This window comes from Lampris incognitus, chromosome 4 (assembly GCF_029633865.1).
Source record: "Lampris incognitus isolate fLamInc1 chromosome 4, fLamInc1.hap2, whole genome shotgun sequence".
Lineage (NCBI taxonomy): Eukaryota > Metazoa > Chordata > Actinopteri > Lampriformes > Lampridae > Lampris > Lampris incognitus.
The window spans coordinates 17239100-17263667 of record NC_079214.1 but is presented as its reverse complement, the minus strand read 5'-3'; the positions used below and the strand labels follow the sequence as shown (position 1 = coordinate 17263667).

General features: G+C 44.2%; 2 protein-coding genes across 2 annotated transcripts; both read left to right on the top strand.

The window, feature by feature from the left end:
- The first annotated feature begins 3574 nt into the window (after positions 1–3574).
- Positions 3575–13170, top strand: chrnb4 (cholinergic receptor, nicotinic, beta 4 (neuronal)). Its single transcript, XM_056278084.1, has 6 exons — positions 3575–3635; positions 6723–6868; positions 8173–8217; positions 8512–8621; positions 9530–10595; positions 13006–13170. Exons 1-6 carry the CDS (start codon positions 3587–3589, stop codon positions 13168–13170), a joined length of 1581 nt encoding a protein of 526 aa, XP_056134059.1. The 5' UTR covers positions 3575–3586.
- A 3513-nt stretch (positions 13171–16683) lies between these two features.
- On the top strand, positions 16684–24568 carry chrna3 (cholinergic receptor, nicotinic, alpha 3). Its single transcript, XM_056278164.1, has 5 exons — positions 16684–16839; positions 20016–20060; positions 22543–22652; positions 23050–24262; positions 24440–24568. The coding sequence occupies exons 1-5, from the start codon at positions 16819–16821 to the stop codon at positions 24566–24568; spliced, it is 1518 nt and encodes a 505-aa protein (XP_056134139.1). The 5' UTR covers positions 16684–16818.

Here is a 24568-nt window from a genome sequence, read left to right as displayed (position 1 = left end):
ACATCCCCAGTCTGGGTCAGCAGTTCCCCTCCCCAGCTGAACACAGCTGAGTCAAACCCTGCTTCCCCTTCCTGAGTCACTGGTTGGTTTGCCAGAACTTCCTTGAGGCCAAAAGTCCTCCTCCATAGCCTCACCGAACTCCTCCCACACCTGAGGTTTGCTTCCGCAACCACCGAAGCCACAGCCCTTCCGGCCTCCCGGTACCTGTCTGCTGCTTCAGGAGACCCCTGGGCCAACCAAGCCCGAAAGGCCTCCTTCTTCAGCCTGACGGCTTCCCTCACCACCGGTGTCCACCAGCGGGTTCTTATGTTGCCTGGTCATAAGGTCATCAGTGCCTGTTGGGCACTGATGACCTTATGACCACAGCTCCTACCTGCCGCATCTGCAATAGAGGCTTTGAACATGGCCCACTCAGACTCCATGTCCCCAGCCTCCATTGAGATACATGAGAACTTCTTCCGGAGGTGGGAGTTGAAAACCTCACAGACAGGGGCCTCCACCAGATGTTCCAAGTTGACCCTCACTACACGTTTAGGTTTGCCATGTCTGTCCAGCAACCTTCCCCGCCATCTGATCCAACTTACCACCAGGTAGTGATCAGTTGACAGCTCCGCTCCTCTCTTCACCTGAGTTTCCAAAACATAAGGCTGCAGATCTGACGATATGACTGCAAAGTTTATCATTGATCTTCGGCCTAAGGTGTTCTGGTACCAAGTACACTTATGAACCACCTTATGTTCGAACATGGTGTTTGTTATGACCAATCCATGACTCAAAGGAGCGCTTACCGCGTAAAGTGCTGTATGCCCAGCTACATCTTGGCCGCCGCTTGGCAGGGGGCCAGAAAAAATGGTACAAAACCAACTGAAGGCCATCATAAAAAAGTGCGGCCTGAACCCGAGCCAGCTGGAGGACACTGCCGCCCAACGCTCCATCTGGCGGCAGCTCTGTCAACAAGGGGTGCAAAAGCTCGAGAAGGACAGAGATGATCGACGGACCAGGAGACGTCTGAAGAGACATGAAGCCAGTACCACACCTACACCCCCAGCCAGCGATCTCACCTGTTCTGTCTGTGGCAGACAGTGTGGATCGCAGATTGGGCTTTACAGCCATAAGAAGACTCACAAGTGACAGAGGCAGGATTGTCATCGGACACGATGGACAACCTTAAGTAAGTAAACCATGACTCACACAGAAGTCCAACAAAGCACCGATCAGGTTCTGATCGGAGAGGCCGATCCTCCCAATCACGCCCCTCCAGGTTTCAGGTTTCTCTATTGTAAGCCACGTGAGCATTAAAGTCCCCTAGCAGAACTACAAAGTCCCCAGGCAGAACCCTATCCAGGACACCACCTAGAGACTCCAAGAAGGCCGAATACTCCAAACTGCTATTCAGTGCATAAGCACACACAACAGTCAGAGCCTTCCCCCCAGCGACTCACAGTCATAGAGAGGCGACCCTCTCATTCCCTGGGGAGAACTCAAACACAGTGGCGCTCAGCTGGGGACTTGTGAGTATCCCCACAGCCGCCTGGCACCTGTCACCTTGGCCAACTCCGGAAAAGTAGAGTCCAGCCCCTCTCCAGGAATTTGGTACCAGAGCCCATGCTATGTGTGTAGGTGAGCCCAACTATATCTAGTTGGTACCGCTCCACCTCCTGCACAAGCTCAGAGTCCTTCCCTGCCAGCAAGGTGACAGTCCACGTCCCGAGGACCAGTGTGCGATTCCGGAAGTCGCCACGCCCCGGTCCCCGCCTTTGCCTGCAACCCGGCCTGCATTGCACCTTACTCCAATACTCATCCCGTGGGTGGTGGGTCCACAGGGTGAAACCACACATACTTCTTTGGTATTGGTTGAGGCTGTGGATTCACTGGTCAAAGTTCACCAAAGTTGAACTCCACGTGAAGCGAAGATGCAAATTTCTTTTGCCACCAGAAATAAATGTTTTATTCACCCCTTTACTCACATAGAATAGAAGAGAACGGGCACACGTTATGCACCACACTGTTTTGTTTTTTTTCCCCAAGAGAAATCTTACCTGACAGTAACCATTAAAATGAAAAGCTACAAAATCATTTGTAATTTGGACTGGCCCTATTCATCGTTTAGCTATAGTCTTTAATACGCCAGGTAGTGTAAGCATTACACATTTTCATGTAAATCTTTAGGACTGTAGCCTTAAGATTTCTCATATAGCTCATATCCTAATTTTGTTTTGATTAAAAATATTGATATTTTATGATGTAGCTATTAATGTGGAACCAATCTTTGTTTCATCTTTAAGCATTATACAGCCCCAAAAACTATAAAGGGTTTATGAAATAGGTCAAACTCTAGTACTATTGAGGGACAAACCCTAATCAGCCCTTATTGATCCGCTCTCAATAATCCAGAATGGAAGTCTAAAAAGTTTTAATTCATAATTTCCAGTTTGGTCCTTGGGGCAGCTCTCCCTTCATGATACAGTCCTTTTACTGGGCATAATAATGAGACTTTAAGCAGTGTGGCGGTTGTAAATCTGCTGTGTTAAGATTACCCTGCCATATGAGCTTGACTGTGTTTCACCCCACTAAATCTCTCCCATCATGGACTGCATATTTACTTGTCCCCTACTCCTAAATACACTCAGCAAACCCCATGTGGTGTCGCAGTTTGAAGAATGGCTGTTATGATTGTTAACTAATCTGTCAGAATAGCAAAATCCTGTAGAGTCTGACGTGTTTATCTGCCAGGAGTGTGTGTGTGTGTATACTATCTAGTATTCAGGCTCTAGGGTAAGAAAAGGATAGGATTTGAGAGAAACAATTTAGTCCTACTTATATATTAAATATCCAGCTGCATACTGTGAGGTGCTCGGTTATAGTCTAGCATAGGAAAAAGGAGGCAGGGACAGGGTCTCCGGCAAGGAGAGGCAAGAGACACCACCAAAAAAAGGGGGGGGGGGCAGAAAAGGTACGCTGAGCTAATGCTCAGAGTGGTCATAATATAGAAAAAGCCAGAGTCCACACTGGTTTGTTGCCCATTGTCTCGTTACCTTCAACTTTCTTCACTGTGCCCAAACTGTTGTTGGAGTGCCATCATCAAACCAGTCACTTCCGGTCATTAATCAGCGCGTTTGCGAATTAAACCGCATACGTTATTTTTTCTTCTTCTTCTTCTTTTGAAAAAGCCTCGTCGGTTTTCTTACACGGTCAGTGGTCATCGCCATCTTTTAAAAACTTTTAAGACGAATAGCGGAGCCTCGGACCGTTATGCGGAAATCAGGAGCGGCAGGAGAGCGCACGAGCACTACGCCTACAGCGGGCAGCGCGCGCCAACTCTACGTGGACTATGCGGAGGAGCACCGTTAAAAGTAATATGGGGCCATTCGCCGTTGCGCGTCCCCATCTCTAACTAACTAACTAACTAACTCACTAACTACCTAACTACAGTAAGGACTCCCAGCCGGAGGCACAAGACACACGCCTCCTTCGAAGTCCCACCGCGGCCGCAGGGAAGGCGTCCGAGCTCCGCGCAACACGGCATGCTTCCGTCCCCGTGGAGTTTCTCACGTTCGACCCGTGACGACCAGATGGTGCCGAAAACATGACTCGGAGTCTTTCCATCCTCGCTTACTTCTTCACTTTGATTCGGTGTAAGTACACGACGCGATGTGCGTATCGGTTCTGCTTCTTTGTACAGCAACTGCTTGCCAGATTGTTTTGTAAAAGAAAAGAAAAAACAAACTAAACTGCGTTTTGCGGAGGCTGAGGTTTGGTGGAGACACCGTTTTTCGGTGCATCGCATGATTGAAGTATCACGCGCCACGTGAGTTTTCGGGACGGTCAAATTTTCGGAGACGATGGACGGGTCGGTTAACTTGGTGCAACTGATGCTGTGTTATTATACCTTGTGAAGCATGATATTTGAGTTTCAAAATGTTGTTTTTCTTAAATATGTGAAATATTGCTGATTTTTTTTTTATGAGGGGTGATGTTTTTCCTATCTTGCATCTGAGACCAATTGGGGGGGTTAAGTAAAATGGGCTCAGGCACAGTTTCATAGGTACCATTCAGTGTATGCAGAAGTGTATTTCTACCAAGAGAAAAGGAAGTAGTAACATTTTTGCAGGATGAGCTTGGGTGTGAGATATTTGAACATAAAAGTTCTCAAATCAGTCTTCCTGTCAAATATGGCCAGCAGGAAGCAAAAGACCAATCAGGTTATTACCATAATCTGCTGTGGCTGAGGGAACAGTTTGGTGGAGGGTCTTGAGAGAGGGAGTTGACCCAAACAACCTTCTAATATTGACCTGCATTGCCTATGCACTATCGAGTTTTTTCTGATACTTACAACTTATCCCACTTCAGTCTCCTTCTCTTGGCTGCAGTGGATTTATAGGTGATATCAGTAGGAATCACAGCTTTCCTCTCATTGATTAAGGCCTGTCCATATCATGGATTTGAAAAATCGACTATTTTGTACAATTCTATCTTGTGGGAACGTTGTCAGTAGAATTCAGATGTTATTTGACAGATGTAGCCTAGGCTACAATACAACCCATATAGCCCCCTTGTCCACTGACCCACACAATGTGTCTGCCATATTTGGGCTGGTCCTTCTATTCAGAGCAGGAACAGATTAAAAAAAAATTGGATGAAGAGGAGGTATAATGTTCCATAGAAGAAAAAAAAACACATCACGATTTACGTCATCGCTTCGTCCATTTCCAGCCTTCATTAAGGTCTCTTGCTCTAAGCCCTATACCTTATTCTTCAAAAATAGCGTTTGTCCGGAGTGCTGAGCAGCGTGACCTTATCAACTCACCAAGTACTGGTTCTGGCAGTGCATTAACACATCTGACCTCCAGTTTTAATCAACATAATGTCAACACTCCACAGGGCTGCTGCATAAACACATCCCCCTTTTACATATACACACATATATACAAACATACACATATGTGTATATGCATGCACAGACACACACATGCAAACACACTCTTCACACACACAAATGCACAGTGAAGGCCATTCGCAGCATGCAGTAATTACTGGTAAGAGTGGTTTGTCCCCTTTCTGGCCAGCGCCCTTCACTTCTGGGGTAAGGTGGAGCATGTTTGACTGTAGTCTCCAAGGGCTTTGACAACATGCCATCTGTCAAAGACAGCTCTAGAGCTGCTATTGGGTTGAATGGGACCTCGGCCAAATGACGGGTGCAGTCCTGGCAGTATGTGCTGACCCGCGGAGGTCTGTCTGGTACATCACACCTCTGTGGCCTGATAACACACACAGCTTGATAGGGGTTAGCCTCCGAGTAAGGCGCAAACTCCCAGTTAGTCATGCAGTCATCCTATTTTTCTGCACACAAAAGTTGTTAAATGCGTGATGAAACAATTGGGTTTCCAAAGCTATAAATATTGCTCCTCTCCTGAACAGGGACCTCATAAGTTATTTCTACTGAATGGGCCAATCAATGAAAGTCTCACTTTGCTAGAATGTTTCTCAGGTGCACATTGAGGCAGCTCAGCTACTCACAGTGTCAGAGCATTAGGTTATCAATTGATGCAAAGGGGAGAGAAGGAAAGGTGGTGCACGCTCTCTCCATTCCTTTCTGGATGACGAGCATTAACTATCAGTTTTAATCAAGCTTCTCTTCAGTCTTGACATGGATGTCATTTATCAGCATGCGGGAGGTGGCATTTGGGAATTGGTATTCATAGCTTGCTTTCATTTAAGAGAAAGCAGCTTGAGATGTGGCCTTCAAGCAGCAGTACTGCACTGCAAAGAAATGTTGACTGTAAGACGCTGTTGGGTCTAATATTTAACCTTAAAAATTGTAGTTGTCTTAAGAGAAGTGAGCATTCTGCCAGTGGTGTGAGATGATTCATTTCTGTCTGATGCAATTGTACTTGTTTTAGGAAGTTTGTAGAAAAAAAAGGGTAAGTATAGTAACACATCGCTGAATAAGGGATATCACATCATGTCAGTAAAAAAAATGATATTAGATGAAAGATTAAATATTGAAACAAATTGATTTACCTTGAGAGCAATATTTTCCAAATCAGTTTTTTTTTCACGTTTACGAAAACCAAAAATCAATACTGAACTGGATGAGTTGTTGTAATGGATATTTGACGTAGTGAGCAATAGTAGTGTCATTAAATTGCTGCAGAGATATCTGCCTGTACCAAATTGCCTAACAGTCAAGAGCATTTTTCTGACTGGTGTAATTTTCTTTGAGCATTAAGACATCCACCAACACACTAGATTTGATACTACTATACACTGTGATCTTTTTGGCAATCACTTGTGCAGAAACACAAATGGGGTGCATGAAGAAGGATGGTATATGAGAGCCTGAATGTCCACTGTCGCTAAATTAAGTTCCTGACTCCTTTACCTGGTCCAACAGTCAAGTCTGTGTCTCAGTCCAACCCCTCCTAAAGTCTCCATCATACGCGATCAGGCATACACTTATCTAGACTACACTGGTACTACACCTGATGGCACGACTCATTAAGCGCTCGTAAAAGATAGTGCGTTCATTACACAAAGACAGCGGCAATAAATCTGTATGGGAAGTTTCATCTGCTGATATCAAAACACTGGCGTAGAAACCGCCAAGGCAGTATTTCAGGTCTATTTCTATTTAATTGTTTCGACATAGATGTGCATTCATTTGTTTTGAGTACAAGTAATCTCTGTAAAAAAACAAAAAACAAAAACAATACTACCAACAGGTAGTAGTTGTGCCGATTCGGAGGAACGCCTGATGAACCAGTTGTTGGGGGAGGACCACTACAACAAGCTGATCCGTCCAGCTGTAAACAGGACGGAGAGGGTCACAGTCCAACTGCGAGTGTCTCTGGCACAGCTCATCAGTGTGGTGAGACACCGAATACTCGCATACTTCTCTTGTTATTACACACAAATGTGTGTGTGTGTCTGTGTGTTTGTGTGTGAGAGGGTGAAAAGAGTAGAGAGAGAGAGAGAGAGAGAGAGAGAGAGAGAGAGAGAGAGAGAGAGAGAGAGAGAGAGAGAGATGAAATGGGGATGAAAAGCGAGGCGGGACAGTGAAACAGAAAAAGAGCTTGAGCAAAGAAAGAGAAACGAGTTAATTACATGCCAACTTGTGCAGAGGCGCCATCATCATCCTACATGGACGGATGATAAGGTAAAGGACAGATGTGGCTGACTGTGATCTCTACCCCATGTCACGTCTGAATTAAAACTTCGGCACATTGGATTAAAAAGGGCCATAAACCTGCTTCAGACAGGGTGTTAGAGGCCACCTCTGATTTACAGTTAAGACTTCTCCCCACTGTAGACCGAAGTGGCAAGACTCATTCACATCCTCACTTTATGGGTTTGCATGTACTCCCATTTTACTCTTTGCAGTAATTGGCATCGGGTATCACTTTATTGCAACTATATGTCATGACAGTGCAATGAGATTGCCATCAATAAACATGTTAATTACCAAGGGAAACAGGGGAGGGGCATGCATTTTTAGTATTGCATTTCTGCTTGTAGAATTAAAATTTACATATTGAGGCATTTAGCTGGCACTCTTTTTCGAGAGTCACTTAATTCAGTTATCCAAAGCATCAACAATCTCAAGCGAACATGACTGCAATGCTCTAAAAATGACCTTTCCACACTGGAAATGCCGGAGGAGTACTAAAAGATCTAGGTACACTCTTTTTCTTCTTTAACCTAATGAGGATATAAGCCAAGAAAGTGGAAAATAGATATTGTGTGCCAACAATCATATCTTCGAATAATGAGGGAATAGAGGGCTTGAGGGAAAATGGAGGAAGTTCTGGCAAAATTGGCAACAATGATAATCATTTTGGGTTGATCTAATGGGCAATTTATGAGGAAGAAAGGGTTGAAAAAAATATTACAAAATACTACTGAAATGATGTGCCATCTACTGTCGTGCCTTACCAGACAGCCTGAGACACTGAGTATACAAATATATATATATTGAAAATTGACAGGCCATTATGCACCATAATATTCCTTTATACATCAATATTGGAAAGTTGTTATTCAGTTTTTGGTGTTTGTATTTCAGCATGCAATTCAGTCTCTTTTGCATCCAACCATCTGCATTTCTGATGGCAAATATGCATCAAAAATTGTACGTATTGAAGTTAATTCTCCACCACTCTTTTCCACTTCCAGAATGAAAGAGAACAGATTATGACGACTAATGTCTGGCTAGATCAGGTAAGCTTGATGAAAATCAAGGTCCACCAACATCAGTCACCCATCACATTTCCTTACCATGCCAATCCCTCACAAAACCACCTTCCTCCTGAATTTGAATTAAACCATATCAATCCATCCTGCCTTTCCCATTGTGGAATAAACTAGTTCTATAATTGTCTCTACGTACACCTCATTTGAGTGATGATGAAGCATGTAATTTTGTAATGATCCAGTCTTGAGAGAGTCTGGGGAAGTGTGTGACAGCCAGAATTTCAAACTTCAACAGCCAAGTCTCTTTACCCCTCCCCCTAGAAATGGGTCGATTACAGGCTTTCATGGGACCCCTCAAAATTTGAAGGCATCGATAGAATCCGTATTCCCTCAAGACACATCTGGCTCCCTGATATTGTTCTTTACAACAAGTAAGTAATTTTGGAATATAATGCTATGAACATACGACATATTTCACAATGGATTTTAATTTTTTTTAGCAATATTCCTAGTCATGGTTAAAGGGGAAAGCCCATTCAGTTTAAAAATGTATATGTATTATATGTGGTGTCTAGTAAAATTACCCCAATATCTGCTCCATCTACATCTGAATTAACTCACTTTCAAAGCCAGAGATCATACAGTTCAGACTTGATACTCAGATAAGGTCTGGAGATTCTCCGTGGACAGTTTTTGTGACTGTTCTTGTGGACACAAAAAGTAACATTTTATGCCTAAATGATTTATTTTACAGTAAAATTTTTCAGTTGCCTTTTTCTAAATGAGAAAATGTACCCTTAGGTAAGTAAATTAGCTCTCTTATTGACCTTTAGCACCTTTCCCAATTTTGAGTAGAGCATCTCCAGACTTTATACCCAAGGCGCAGCGTTTTTGGTTTTTACCAATTTTCACCGGAAAATACCCAGATTTTTTAAAAGGAGCAGATCGGTTTAAACCAATTTTCACCCGGATTTTATGTTTCCACGGATCCAAAAGTTGTTCCTGTTCGTGTGATGTTATGTAACAGTGTTCTCTTGTGGCGAAATTCGGCATGCTGGATGGCTTTGAAAAATAAACACCGAAAACGCTGAGCCTTGTTTATACCTGATAAAATCAAAGAGTTGTTAATGTCCACAGGTATAGGCCGAGTCTTCCAGGACCAAATCAACGAAATGGGAATTTGTAAAATGAGTGTTTCCAGCAATGACCGTATAACTGAAATGTCTCATCTTGTATGTCTTGATTAAACAGATTTCAGAAATTCAGTAAGAAGTTTCTGAATACAGAGATACAGTAAGGAAATCTTTCTCTTTTCTCCTTCTCCTGCTCCTGCCCGTAGTGCTGATGGCACCTATGAGGTTACAGTCTTCACCAATGCCATCGTCCATTTCAATGGCACCATCACCTGGCTCCCACCGGCCATCTACAAGAGTGCTTGCAAGATAGAGGTCAAGCATTTTCCCTTTGACCAGCAGAACTGCACACTCAAATTCCGCTCCTGGACCTACGACCACACCGAGATTGACCTGGTGCTGAAGTCAGAGGTGGCCAGCATGGATGACTTCACCCCCAGCGGAGAGTGGGATATCCTGGCTCTGCCTGGCAGGCGGACAGTAAACCCTTTGGACCCCACATATGTGGACCTCACCTTTGATTTTATTATCAAGAGGAAGCCCCTGTTTTACACCATCAACCTCATCATTCCCTGTGTGCTGATAACCTCTCTGGCCATCCTGGTCTTCTACCTGCCTTCAGACTGTGGAGAGAAGATGACCTTGTGTATCTCTGTTTTACTGGCTCTCACTGTGTTCTTGCTTCTAATCTCAAAGATTGTTCCCCCTACCTCACTTGATGTGCCTCTGATCGGCAAGTACCTGATGTTCACCATGGTGCTGGTAACCTTCTCCATCATTACCAGTGTGTGCGTGCTCAACGTTCATCACCGCTCTCCCAGCACTCACACTATGCCCTCCTGGGTCAAGCTGGTGTTCCTGGTCAAACTGCCCGCCTTGCTCTTCATGAGGCGGCCTCAGAATAACTCTGCACGCCAACGACTCCGCCAGCAGCGATGCCTGCAGACCAGGGGGACCATTCTGGGTCTAGATTATCCAGTCCAATCTAAAACAGGAACAACCATGTCCTCCTCCTCTGCCTTACTTTCTTCAGACTCTGCCCTCTCCACTCCGGGACACTTTTGCAACAAAAACACCGCTCCTCCACCAGGCTACACCCATACCCTTAGGAAAGGGGATATACGTTGCACCGAATACCTTCCGAATGGCTTCCCTGCCACCCAGGATCTGCGTCAGAGAAGCAGTTCAGACTGGGCTGCTGATTTCCAGGAGGCAGTGAATGGGGTGCGGTTTGTGGCCGACCACATGATGGGAGATGATGATGACCAAAGTGTATGTATATACAGTCAAAATATGAGTTTGTTTGGAACCAACAACTGTTTTTTTTGTGTTGTAATGACATTGTGCTCTAAGAATATTGTTAGCGGTTTGTGTAAAGATATTGTCAGTGGGGCATCCGGGTAGCGTAGCGGTCTATTCTGTTGCCTACCAACACGGGGATCACCGGTTCGAATCCCCGTGTTACCTCCAGCTTGGTCGGGCGTCCTTACAGACACAATTGGCCATGTCTGCGGGTGGGAAGCCGGATGTGGGTATGTGTCCTGGTCGCTGCACTAGTGCCTCCTCTGGTCAGTTGTGGCGCCTGTTCAGGGCAGAGGCAGAACTGGAGGGAATAGCGTGAACCTCCCACGCGCTATGTCCCCCCTGGTGAAACTCCTCACTGTCAGGTGAAAAGAGGCAGCTGGCGACTTCACATGTATCGGAGGAAGCATGAGGTAGTCTGCTCTGCAGCCCTCCCCGGATCGGCAGAGGGGGTGGAACAATGACTGGGATGGCTCGGAAAATAGGGTAATTGGCCAAGTACAATTGGGGGGGGCAGTTTCTATGAAGCTTATAGGACGTTATAGATGCTTATAGGGTGTTATAGATGCAAGCTTCATAGAAAGTGTTACCAAAAAGAATATCGTCAGTGGTTACAGAGCTCAACAGTATCCTCTGTCAGCAAGGTACTAAGGTGTCTTTAAAGCAACAGTCCAGGGGATCATTGTTTCTGTTCAACTTACCTACACCTATGGATATACCAACACATTCTCATTCCATGGCATCATATATATTGATACTTTGCCAAAGCAATGATATTTGATGTGCAAAGTACCCTGTGATGTCTGTTTAGTGAGGTAGGAGGTGTTCTGTATATTCCAATGTTAAACTTCCAGGTGGATATATGATTAATTATTACATACAGATTATGTAGTTGTTGAGTTTGTGGTAGCTAGCTAGTGGTTAAGTTGTGGATTAAGGTTAGATAGTAGTTAACCCGCCACATCTCATACAGATGTTGAAGGGTACCATGTATCAACGCTATGGCAAAAGTGTCTGTACATGAAGCCGTCGGATGAGAATAGGCTTGTGATATTGGTAATTGCATTAGTATTTGACCAGTCTGGATCCCGGGGATCCATTTGAAATTAAACAGTTGCAAGTATTGTTGTGTCAATACCTTCTGCACAGACAAACTACAAACATGTTTGAACCTGAGTTTTAGCTATTGATATTGTAGTGTCTGCCAGTAAAGGTCTTCTGTGAGCTTTGTCTGCTGCATCTGCCGTTTAGCCATGGCAACGTTGCCTCTTCAAAGTCGCCACTACCTGCCTTATTCTTCCACATTTCGATGCTACGGTGAAGACATAAAACCCAATGCACTGTATCACTCCTCTCGTGAAAGTCCTACACTACAACAACCATTCCAATAACAAACCACTCAAGTGTTCATTTCTGGATATTTGTGGATTAGCTGTCTTCAATATATCAGCATCAAAAATGACTTGAGTTCATGTCAGTCTTCAGGATCGTAGCATTGAGAAGACACAGATTCTTCTCTTCAAGCTTCAGAGGTGCTCGCCTGTATGTGACCCTGCACTCTGACCTCTCAAGAGGCAGACAAGCAAAAAGAGAGTTGCTCAATGGGGATCAATTAAAAAAAATACCTGCAAATATTTTAGGATGTTTGTATCAGCCTTTTCTGGATCAGAATTGTTAGCGTTGGGGTGGGATAACATTTAGCGAGCTCTGTGACCTCCGAGGAGCAGGGAAAAAAACCACACTATCCCTGAATAGTTGCTGTGACCCTGCGAATTGAAGGCAGACGTTCAGTAATCAATTGAGTTGTTGGACAGATCAATGAAATAGGGAGGTGACCAAGCTTGAGAAATGACTCCTTTCAAAAACTGCTAAGGACAGCATGGAGGATGGGGTGAAAGGGTCAATAGTAATTTCAGTGAGGGCATCAGCAATGTGGGGACTGATCCTCGCAGAGATATAAAACATCTGTCTGCTGTGCGTTAACGATACTTGGACTTCCATGTTGTGCTGCTGCTCGAGAAGTCGTTTTAAAGAGCAGGAAGCCCAACCTCCTCCTTCGGCAATATTACTTTTTTATGCAATCAGGAAGAGTCTAGATAAATGGGAAATGGGATGTTTGTGACAGCAGGGGTTGAAATTGAATCCCTTGCACCCTCTTGCAATGGATCAAGTACAGATCTGTAGAATATCTGACATCAGAGTCATTACGGCAACACACCATACAGAAGTAATAGCATCAGCTAATATTAAAAAAAAAAGTTTTAAATTACTCACAATTTTTCACATTGGCCCTCTTGCTATATTTTTCTTGTCGTATATGCTATGTGCATTGTGACACCTCTATTGAAAGGTGCAATCTGACTTCTATGTGTATTTGCAGATAATTGAGGACTGGAAATATGTGGCCATGGTGGTGGACCGTATGTTCCTGTGGATCTTTGTGATCGTGTGCGTCGTCGGCACCCTGGGTCTGTTCCTCCAGCCACTGTTTCAGAATCAGATTGTCCCCACTCAGCAGCCCAGCTCAGAGACCCCTCTCATCTGATCCGCAACCAGCAGGACTGGTCAGGATTAGGCTCTTAGAAAGGGTTGTATGTGAAGGTATGTTAGAAGCAGACTGAGTTGAGGTGGTAGTTGTGAAAAATATGGCATTTTTGCTTCAAGCTCTTTGTAGTACCAAATGGAGAGGGTCTGCCACACTAGAAATACTCTGGTAAGTTGAATGCATAAGTGTATTTCAAATATGTTGATGTGGTAGTTTAAACATTTGGCATTTAGTTTTTTTTTTTTTTTAATGTGACAAATCCATCTATTTGGCCCTTGTTTGGCAAAACAACTATATGGAAAGTATATGCAAATACTACAGCACAGGTCTGAAGGTAAATCAAACAAACCAGGCAAAATTGATGGAAAAAAAAAAGATTCAGGCGATAACAGGCCTTTGGTAAATGGCAAATGTGTAAAAAGCAACTGAAGCAACACAACCCTATCCAGCTCCAGAGAACATCTGCAGCAGAGCTAATGTAGGATAGGTGTGCCGAGTTCATCTGCCTCGACGGCTGAAGAACTGACTGTTACCCATCTGTCTCTGTGTTAAGAGTACCCATCCACAAAATATGATGTGCTGGGTGATAAATAAACCAAATAATGGCGAAATGTGAGGGACATTTGCCTGTTTTGACATGTTTTACCTGTCGTTTGTGTCACCGCGCTACTCCCATGTTGTTGACATAGGTTGTGTTCTGAAAGTATAAGAATTTATCAAAGCATCACATTCTGTTTCAGTTTCATTAAATATACTGAAAGCTGCAATAAAGTCTTAAAATCGTAGGGAAACTTGCCAAAGGTGTTTATTCAGTTTACGTTCACAGCGACTGAATTTGTCATCATAGTCTGTACATTTACTCAAGATATACCAAGTAGAATATTTATTTCAGAAAACCGTTCGGTTTGAATGTATAATTGAAGTCGGGCTATTAAAATGTTTTATTACATTTTGATGCAATAAAAGTCTTTTTTGAAATTATACTGATTCTGATTGTTTTTTAAAAGGCTCCGTCCTAAAATATTCCAATGAAAAAAGAAGCCTGAAACCCAAAACTTATTCAAGTGCTTGCCAAGTTCTATACTGGGTCTTAAATATGGAAAGAAAATGTATCAGATGAAGAAACATGAGTCTTCAGACTTAGATATTTCATACAGTGCCATCTACTGGCAATTCAATTTATTCCTGAGCTGACAGAGCAACGCCGCAAGAGGTTATTTGTTTATACATTAAGACAGATGCACAAAGTCAAACAATTTACAGTTCACTTTACTTAATACTGTGCTTTTATTAAAAGCATGTGGCTGCGGGGATGTATATGCACTTCAACAACATGCACGTACAATACAGACATAAATGCAGTACTGAACTTTTAGTGCTCAATAAAAAGTGCTGAGTGGGCTCGCTCAGGATTCTGCAGACTGCCGGTTGTTCGACATAAACCCAATCCAAATGAACAAACTGATTTGCACATTCTCCCAATTCTTTTCCATTCATGTGATTCCCTATTAGAGCACCTACTATAACCTATACGGAGTGTGCTCGACCCCGAGTGACCGCCGATGGTTAGTATATGGAATATTTACAGGATAACCATCAATATTTCTTGGGAGGTATTTTAATCCAAGCAAAGCTCGGAGACTATTCACTAAAGAGACCCCAGAACTTACAAACGCTATGTAAATAGTAGTGACAGTTACACAAAACACTACCGTGCCTTGATCAAAAGCTATGGCAATATCAGTCCGTCAAAAGTTATCTGTGAAATAATGTGCTATAATAATGTGCTTTCAACAAAGCTTTGCCCATATATATATATATACCATCTGTTGTGAAATGCAGATCCTATTGGCCCATTGTGCACTTCCACCAGGAGCGCATCGGTCCCCTATAGAGTCATGCGAGCAGGGAATCAGCACCATGGACAGCGCTGGTCCACCCTCGTTTTGGGCAGAACTTTCCGCATACTGACATCCTGCTACTTTAGCTTCTTTTTACTTTAGCTACTTTAGCGTCTTACACGCACGCGCGCAGTTAGCTGTAGCGGGAGGGCATGGCAGCGCTGTCCAGGGTGCTGATTCCCTGCTCGCACGACTTGAAAGGGGACTGTTGCGCCCCTCCTATTAAAGCGTACAAAGGGCCAACAGGATTTGCATTTCAGGACGCACAACAGATACTCCTGATACAAAAGAAATTCTGCAAAAAAAAATATTATTGTTGTTATTATTATTACTGATTTGATCCCATTTTTTTGAAATCAGTAAAATATATATAAAAACCGGTCAAATAAGTCCATAACCCTAACCCCACCCTAACCCACCCCACCAGCCCACGGAAGCCTGAATGCTAAACTGCCAGCTTAAATCGGAGGGAAGAAATTCAAACACGGGATGTTTAAATTCCATGTGAACAAAAAGCAAGTCTGGGATGAAAACAGCAGGATCCAGTCTACTGCTGGAAGGGGTTAGGTTTGCTCACTGACTCCATCTGCGTCCACTCTTGATGCCTGCCTGGCTCTCCCTCCCTCCCTCCCTGTTAAGCCTGCACTCTCTCACACAGTCTGCTCCCTGCCAGCTGTGCTCTCCCTGCGCTTTCTCCATTACCACTTTCTCCTATCTGCTCACCGTATCCGTCGGCCGGAATAATCCTGGGTTAATTTTTTATTTTCCCCTTTGAGCAGCAATGAAAGCCAAATTTCTCCCAATTTTGCCCATCTGTTCCCTCCTTCCCTTTTTTCTATCGGGTGAGTAGTTGATATCTTGGTACTTGTTGCGTTACGGTGTTCTGCTGTGTGCATGAGTAATGTGTGGCTTAGTGTAATAATAAAAACGTTGTATTTTAACTGAAATGGAGAAAAGCGAGTGATAAAATTATAGAAAGCAATAGAAATGTTGGCCCGAGACTTAAACATGCCTTTTTTCCCCCAGGTTTTATATCCATAATTAAGTGTCAATTTAGGTCCAACAAAAATAACGGCTTTTATTGGGTGTTAGTTGTTACGGGTAGGTTTTTTGATCTCTACATTGAATTTCTAAATTTCATGTGATATCTCATCTCAATTTGAGAGTAATGGGTTTTATGCACATTGTGTTAGAGCACCACATGTCCCTGACATCTGAAGCAGAGCGAGTCATTTTCATTTTACATCTCCTGGGAATGTAGTCATTCGCCTTGAATTTGTTGGTGCTTTTTTTTTCCAAAGTCAAATTTCCCAACAGTGTTGGTTATCTAACTTTAGAATAAATCAAATGAACACTGCACTGTTTTGATGGTGATGGTAAAAAAAATGTTTTACAAAAAAGTGAAAGCAAAATAGTGATTATTCCTATCTGTGACTTAAACTGAAACAAAGCAGAATCCTTGACTGTTGCCATTGGAGGAAAGGAAAGCCAACAAAAAATGAGTGATCAGGTTATTATTTATATTAAAAGACAAGGAACTCAGAACTCTTGAGCGCAAAACAAAAAAAATTAACTCCAAAAAACATTGCACCGGTATATGCTTTACATTTCTCTCTGCTGTGGTTCAGGAGGCACCTGCTCGGAGGCAGAACACAAGCTCTTCTCCGTGATATTCTCCAGCTACAACCAGTACATACGGCCGGTGGAAAATGTGTCCGACCCCGTCATCGTACAGTTTGAGGTGTCCATGTCTCAACTTGTCAAAGTGGTAAGACAAGTCGCCCGTAAACAGTATCTAAGTGTTATGGAGACCAGTTCTTATTCACTTCTCCTTCCATCAGTTAGTGTCTGCAGTACATGTGGTATATGTCATGTATGTGGTATACGTTGTAAATGTGGTATATGTGGTACGTGGTATATCTAATATGTGTTGTATATGTGGTATGTATGTAGTATATGTGGTTTAAATAATCTATGTAGTATATGTCATGTATGTGGTATATGTGGTATATGTAATATATGTGGTATACGTGGTACATGTGGTATATGTGATCTATGTGGTATACGTGGTACATGTGGTATATGTGATATATGTGGTACATGTGGTATATGTGATATATGTGGTATACGTGGTACATGTGGTATATGTAATATATGTGGCATGTGTGGTATATGTCATGTATGTGGCATATGTGGTATATGTCATGTATGTGGCATATGTCATGTATGTGGCATATGTGGTATATGTCATGTATGTGGCATATGTGGTATATGTCATCTATGTGGGTGCTACGTTGCACCATCAAACGTGTTTCACTTTGCTCACTGAGTGGCGACATCCTAAGAAGATTAAACGATGCGTCGCATATGTAGATGAAGCACTAACAGCCGATCCCTTTGAGTATTTCCTCAAAAGAGCACGCATTAATTAATGATAATAAAAGCCCAAATAAGCCCCGCGGAAAAAAACAAAACAAAACTACTTGTGTGCGAATGTGTTGCTCCTCATATCGAGGAGCAAGAGAAATGTCAACAGCAATTCGTGATGGGGCATGACGAAATGACATGAGGAGAAGGCAGTGATTGAGGCACCATGCAAGAAACCTGAGATCCTCCCTGCCAGCCCAGCGCTGCCCCAGTTTTATAAAGCCGAGCCTCTGTCAAAGGGAGCCTGACACATAGACAGAGGGTCCGTGTGTGGGTTTGATTGGCCAAGAGAAGATGGGACATGTCAGCTGTCTGACTTGCCCGCTCTTTCCCCTCTCTGTTTAGGCTGTCTGCATCGCTCAATCGCCACCACTTAGACGAGCAACTCTGGATTTACTGCCGTGTTTTGGCGAGGCCCAGATGAGTAGACATCGGTCAAGCAGAGAGATGGCTCGCCCACTTTACGTAGACAGTTCTATGGTGATAAGCGGAATCAGAGTCCGAATCAGAATCAACTTTACTGGCCGGGTGTGCCTATGCACATGAGGAATTTGACTCCAGCACACAGCAGGTTCTTGCACTTGCAGACATCACTCACAGAAAAAAAGACAACACAAGAAATAAACGTAAGAACAGGCAAGCATGTATATACACAACAGATATGTCACAACTATACAGAGTTGTATTATGGTTGAATAATCAACAACCTATGACCGTATACTATACCATATTGCTTATATACTACATTGCCCATACATTATACCATACCACAACTCCATGACCCATCATGCCCATACACAATACTATATACTCCCACTATACGTATTATATATATATGTACCAGAAGTATGCACTACATATGCACCTACCATCCACCTCACTACTACATACTATCTTATATACCTACGTTATAATTACAACAATAGCAGTAGTAATGTGTAACCAGTATACAGCACTTGTACGTGTATAATTAAAATACATGACTTGCTTTGGAGAGGGAGGGCAACTACATGCACCAAATTAAGTGCCCTGTGTGTCGAAACAATGAAAAGTCATTTACATGAGGTGAGTCAGTGTTCTTAGTGGAGAGTTGCGTCATTCCCTGTGCTTCACCGGGATGAGAAAAGGAAGACGCGTGTCAGCGTTTCCTCTTTGCCTACGCTTGCTTGTGCTTACAGGAATTTAACTATCAATCGCGTTTGTTTTAAGAGATCAGTCAACTTTATTTACACTATTTGTAGGATTGTAAGAGCAGAGTAAAATGTGTCATTAGAAAGCACGGTGTCTGCAAAAAGAGGGGAAAAAATGTTCCTAAATAGTCTTTTTTTTTTTTTTTTTTTTTTTTGGACCGGCTGGGCCGGTGTCCAAGACGTGTCCAGGTCTGAAGATGTTAGAGAGATAGACGGGTACTTTGTAATGGTTCCCTGAACTCAGCTCCTCCAGCTGACTTGAGGAGCTCCCGGTGCTGATAGATGGCCATTATTTCTTCTCCGCGCCGAACTGGGATTCAACTGGCTCGGCCCGGAGTAACTGCAGCAGTGCTGTATGAGCTCATCTGAAACATCAATAGCTCATCACTCGGGTCTGCTCAGCCATCCTCTGCAAGGTCGGGGCTTGTTGGCTGTGCCTGCGGCTCTCTGGGCTGTTTCAAGTGGCAGAGAGAGGCGGCGGTGGTGCGACCTGGCAGTTAGTTCAAATGTACTAAAGGGCACTGATTCGATTTCTGCAACACCCGGTGTGTGTGTCTGTCCGCGTCAAATTGTCCGTCATCATCCCAGTGAATCACTGCTCCGCGCCCGGTGGATGTAGTCCCAATGGCCTCCTCACGCTGACCCGTTTGGTAAAATGAGTATACAGTACGTGTTTCTAAGAGGCATTTCTACAGAAACACATGCCCAATTACACTGGTTGTGATACGGCAGTTGAGGTACTCTGTAAATTCATACCCACCCCCCACCTCCACCCCCCCCCAAAAAAATAACACACACACCCAAAGATCTGCTCTCTAGTCTCTCCACCTGTGCTTACCGGCCACCTAGCACCTGGACAGCCTGCCAAGAGACCGGGGCCACATGAATGGTTAATGCTATGCACTGGGTCATGAGATTGGCTCAATCACGCTCCAGGTAACACGCTCCCTCCACCGTACCGATTCTCCTCACCCCCCCTCGCCTCTCCCCCAGCTATTCCGCCGAGTTGTTTGTAAAAGTCAAATTTGACTGAAAGCTGTGACCCGCTGCAAGAGAGGCCCCCCCGGCTCCGGCTGTCATGTAGTGTGCCGCAGGCATGGAGGACTCAGGTGTTCCTCTCCGAGCGCTCCTTTCCAGGAAGCGCAGAGGTACGACCCGGCCGGCAGGAAGTGCTCCGTTTGCATACAACAGCCTCGGACGGAGGATTAAACGATGACCAGTGACAGCGTTTTCTTTTATCTAACTTGAAAATATGAAGCGTTTGTTTGTGTTTTTCCAACTTTTTGTACATCTTTTTTTTTCTTCTTCTTCTTCTCTCTGCACTCAGGATGAAGTGAACCAAATCATGGAGACGAATCTGTGGCTGAGACATGTGAGTCCAGTATCCGTCCGTCCATCCGTACATCACTGGAGCTCAGCGAGGTCACCGACTATGGATCAACCACCGTCATACATACATAAAGGGGCTAGACTAAGGACTGCATTTTAACAACACTGATCACTGTGGTCCAGCCAGTACTACCTTTCATTTGAATCCAATGCATTTAAAGTACACTGTCAAATTTGAATTGTTCCCTTTAAAAATTTCAGCCTGGCATCTCTGGGTTTATGCCAGGAACATCATGCTTGCCCAAGTAACTGTGATCCTCAGTTGGTACGCATCCTGTGGCAGAGGTCCCTACGGCGCAACCACGATAACACAATCATGTGTATACAAATTGGAGGGATAAGGGGACTTATGTGTGTCAGTGACCTAATCTGTATTTCATAATTACATGGTAAAAGGGCTGCGAAGGAAACCCCCCTCGTGTTTGCACTGTCGCACGGCTTGGTGAATTTGTCACCTGGCTGGTCCCACATGTTGCCACGACGCCATTATGCATGGCGTACCAATCACACTCTGAGTGAAATGAAGCAGGACAGACCGGCCTTCGGGGTCCCGCATCTTCGGTTTTCACACACATGCCGGAGCTACAATCGCCTCGGACAAATTATCGTTTCTTTCCTAAAAACGGGGCCGATCCGGGGTTTCAGTTTGCGGCCTGCGGCTAAAACACAGTCGTTCGGTGGCTGCGTTGTCACCATAGCGGGTTTATTATTGCTTAAATCATTTTTATTCTGAAATTGATGTGCTTGATGGCAGGGCTGGGAGCATATTAAAAGTGTTCACCAGAAGGAAGTGAACTACCACGCGACAGCTAAATACAGGGAGCGTTTTTACATATAGAGCTGACCTGTATGTCGAGTTATAATTTGTTGAGCAAGCTCAATAAAACTTATCTTAGCTATAAATCAAACACAGTGACGCTGTACCGTCTCAAATGCCGCCTGTAAATTAAAATGTAAATTTAGACGGCCATGTCAATTTGGTATCGGTATCATACTTGAGGTCAAACGCTGAGCCATTCAAGACCGCACCACTGTAGCATCGCTTCCAACCAGTCGAATTAACACGGTAGGAAAATATAAAGTCACATACTTGACTGATGTGAATGTTAATTAGGTTATATAGGAGATGTTTGATGATCTATTTTATGACCAAGAGACAAAGTAACCGGAGTCCCCAACAGAGAAACCCCCTCAGCGGCCATCCAAGCATCTGCAGTCTTAACTGTAGATGCTTTCTGCTCCCTAATTTAAGTGAAATCTTTACAGCCCTCTGAGGGGTCTCTTCTTTGGTTGTTTTATGAGCCTCACAGGGATCAATGGCTGCCTCCAACCGAGGGGAAGAAATAGTGGCCAATGAGCCAACGATGTACACTGTAAACTTGTGGCCTAGAGGGATCTCCTCGGAGACGTATAACTACATATTACAAGCATTGTTTTAATGACATTCCACGAAACAATGAGATGAAATTTTAATGCAAAACAATTGGGTCATAATTATACCCCCCCCCCTTTTTTTTTACACTTTTTTATGCCTATTGTTGCTCTGTGCAGCACATTTGGAAAAACTTGGGTTTGTTTTGTTTGGACTTTTTCCCCCTTTTTCTCCCCAATTGTCAGTTGTATCCGTCCAATTACCCCACTCTTCCGAGCCGTCCTGGTCGCTGCTCCACCCCCTCTGCCGATCCGGGGAGGGCTGCAGACTACCACACGCCTCCTCCGATACATGTGGAGTCACCAGCCGCTTCTTTTCACCTGACAGTGAGGAGTTTCACCAGGGGGACGCAGCGCGTGGGAGGATCACGCCATTCCCCCCAGTTCTCCCTCTTTCCTGAACAGGAGCCCCGACCGACCAGAGGAGGCGCTAGTGCAGCAACCAGGACACATACCCACAACCAGCTTCCCACCCGCAGACATGGCTAATTGTGTCTGTAGGGACGCCCGACCAAGCCGGAGATAACACGGGAGTTCGAACCGGTGAACCCCATGTTGGTAGGCAACGGAATAGACCGCTACGCTACCCAGACGCCCCCAGATAACTTATTTGTTTTGAAGCTTTTCGCTTGGTAGAAGTGACAGGCCATAGATATTCTTGCTAGGGTTTAACCATAAGGGTCACAATGGCACTTTTGTCTCAGAGAGTTGGAATGAAGGTTTTGTGCAGAAACTAAAAGAGAAAGATGGCATTCACAGTGAAACATAAATATAAGGGAGGTAACTATAGGCAGCTAATCATTGCCTTGCCATTTAACATTTAAACATTTATTTTCTTTTTATTGTCTAATTGTTCTGGTTATCAGTGACCTGTCCCGTATGGCTACGACAAATTGAAAACCGAGAGCATCTGCAGATGTGATTCCATCGGGTTGTGCTTTAAATTTGCCCAAAAATATCATGAAAATGCTGTTTTTTACTCTCTCTTTTTCGAGCCTTAATACATTAAGAGTCATTTTGTTTTTTTCTTTCAGATCTGGAATGACTACAAACTTCGATGGAACCCAAAAGATTTTGGAGGCGTCGAGTTCATCCGAGTGCCATCCAACAGGATATGGAAGCCAGACATTGTTCTGTATAATAAGTGAGTTCCAAAATAAATTCAAAACCCTGGCTGGACAACTTTATTGATTATAGGCTGCAATTATAATAATGATAGGAACACTGTTTACACTGCTTTCTGCACAGTGAGACGCTAGATCATACCAATCCCCACTGACATGCATTTTAAATGTGAGTCTATGTTTAATTTACGTTAAACATATTCTTAATAATGAGTATATGAGGAAGACGGCATATGGTAATCAAACAACGAGGCCACAGGCCATCTTTGTTGATTAATGTCCCTGTGACACAACAGTCGATTTTTTTTTATATCCTTTCAATTTAATTTTCAATGACTCATTTGTCTGCCTCCCTCACATTCTGCATTCTTGGCTTCTCTCTCTGTCACCCTGTCTCTCTCTGTTATCATTTCACAGTGCAGTTGGAGACTTCCAGGTGGATGATAAAACTAAGGCCCTTCTTCGTTACAACGGTGACGTAACATGGATCCCCCCAGCCATATTCAAGAGTTCCTGCAAAATTGACGTTACTTACTTCCCCTTTGACTACCAAAACTGTACGATGAAGTTCGGCTCCTGGACTTATGACAAGGCCAAGATCGATCTGGTGCTGATCGGCTCAACTATCAACCTCACGGACTTCTGGGAGAGCGGAGAGTGGATGATCATTGACGCCCCAGGTTACAAACACGACATCAAGTACAACTGCTGCGAGGAAATCTACACGGACATCACCTACTCTCTGTATATTCGGCGCCTGCCTCTCTTCTACACCATTAACATGATCATCCCCTGCCTTCTAATCTCCTTCCTGACAGTGCTGGTCTTCTACTTACCCTCAGACTGTGGTGAAAAAGTCACCTTGTGCATCTCAGTCCTGCTTTCTCTTACTGTATTCCTGCTAGTCATCACAGAGACCATCCCCTCTACCTCACTGGTTATTCCCTTGATTGGGGAGTACCTCCTCTTCACCATGATCTTTGTTACCCTCTCCATTGTCATCACTGTCTTTGTACTGAATGTTCACTACCGCACACCAAAGACCCACACGATGCCCTGTTGGGTGCGGAGTGTTTTCTTAGGGCTGCTGCCCAGGGTTATGTTCATGACCAGGCCAGAAAGAGACCCAGAGAGGGTTGCAGTTGCAGACAATGTCCAGGTGCAACCATCGAGGCCCTGCACTTTCCACTCTTCAGGTGCCCTGCAGCAGCAGCACAAGTCTCAGATCTTGGCCTCCGGCATGATGCCCAACTTGACCCATCGCCAGAGGCTCATCATTAACACGGAGCTCTCCAACCTCAACAACTTGAGTGGTGACTCGGCCAAGGCTCTTGGCTATGGGTTTCTGAGCCGTGAGGGTCACTGCAGCTGCTGCTGGAACCAGAGGTCCACCAAACTACCTGCAGACTCTGGGGGAGGAAGTGGAGGAGTGGGCAGCTTGGGGGCTCTCAGTGGAGGCAGCACTGCTGGGTTTGGAGGGGCTGGTGCAGGAGGAAGTCCATGCTCCAGCTCAGAGTCTCTGGATGGAGGACTCATGTCCCTGTCACCCCTTTCACCAGAGGTCAGGGAGGCCATTGACAGCATAAAGTACATAGCAGAGAACATGAGACTACAGAATGAAGCCAAGGAGGTAGGTCTAGGCATTCTTACAAGCAAGGTGACATTAAGCCCTAAAGGCATCAAATTTATTTTTAAGGTCAGCTTGCTAGCAATTACTTTTAAGGAAGCAAGGGGAAACAACAATCAGCTGCACTGTACATCACAGTCAGTCATGCCATTGAAAATATCCATTCACTTTGTCTTCCAGGTTCAGGATGACTGGAAGTATGTTGCCATGGTGATTGACAGGATCTTCCTGTGGGTTTTTGTCCTTGTGTGCATCCTGGGAACAGCTGGCCTCTTCCTTCAGCCTCTTCTACTTGGGGAGGACCTTTGA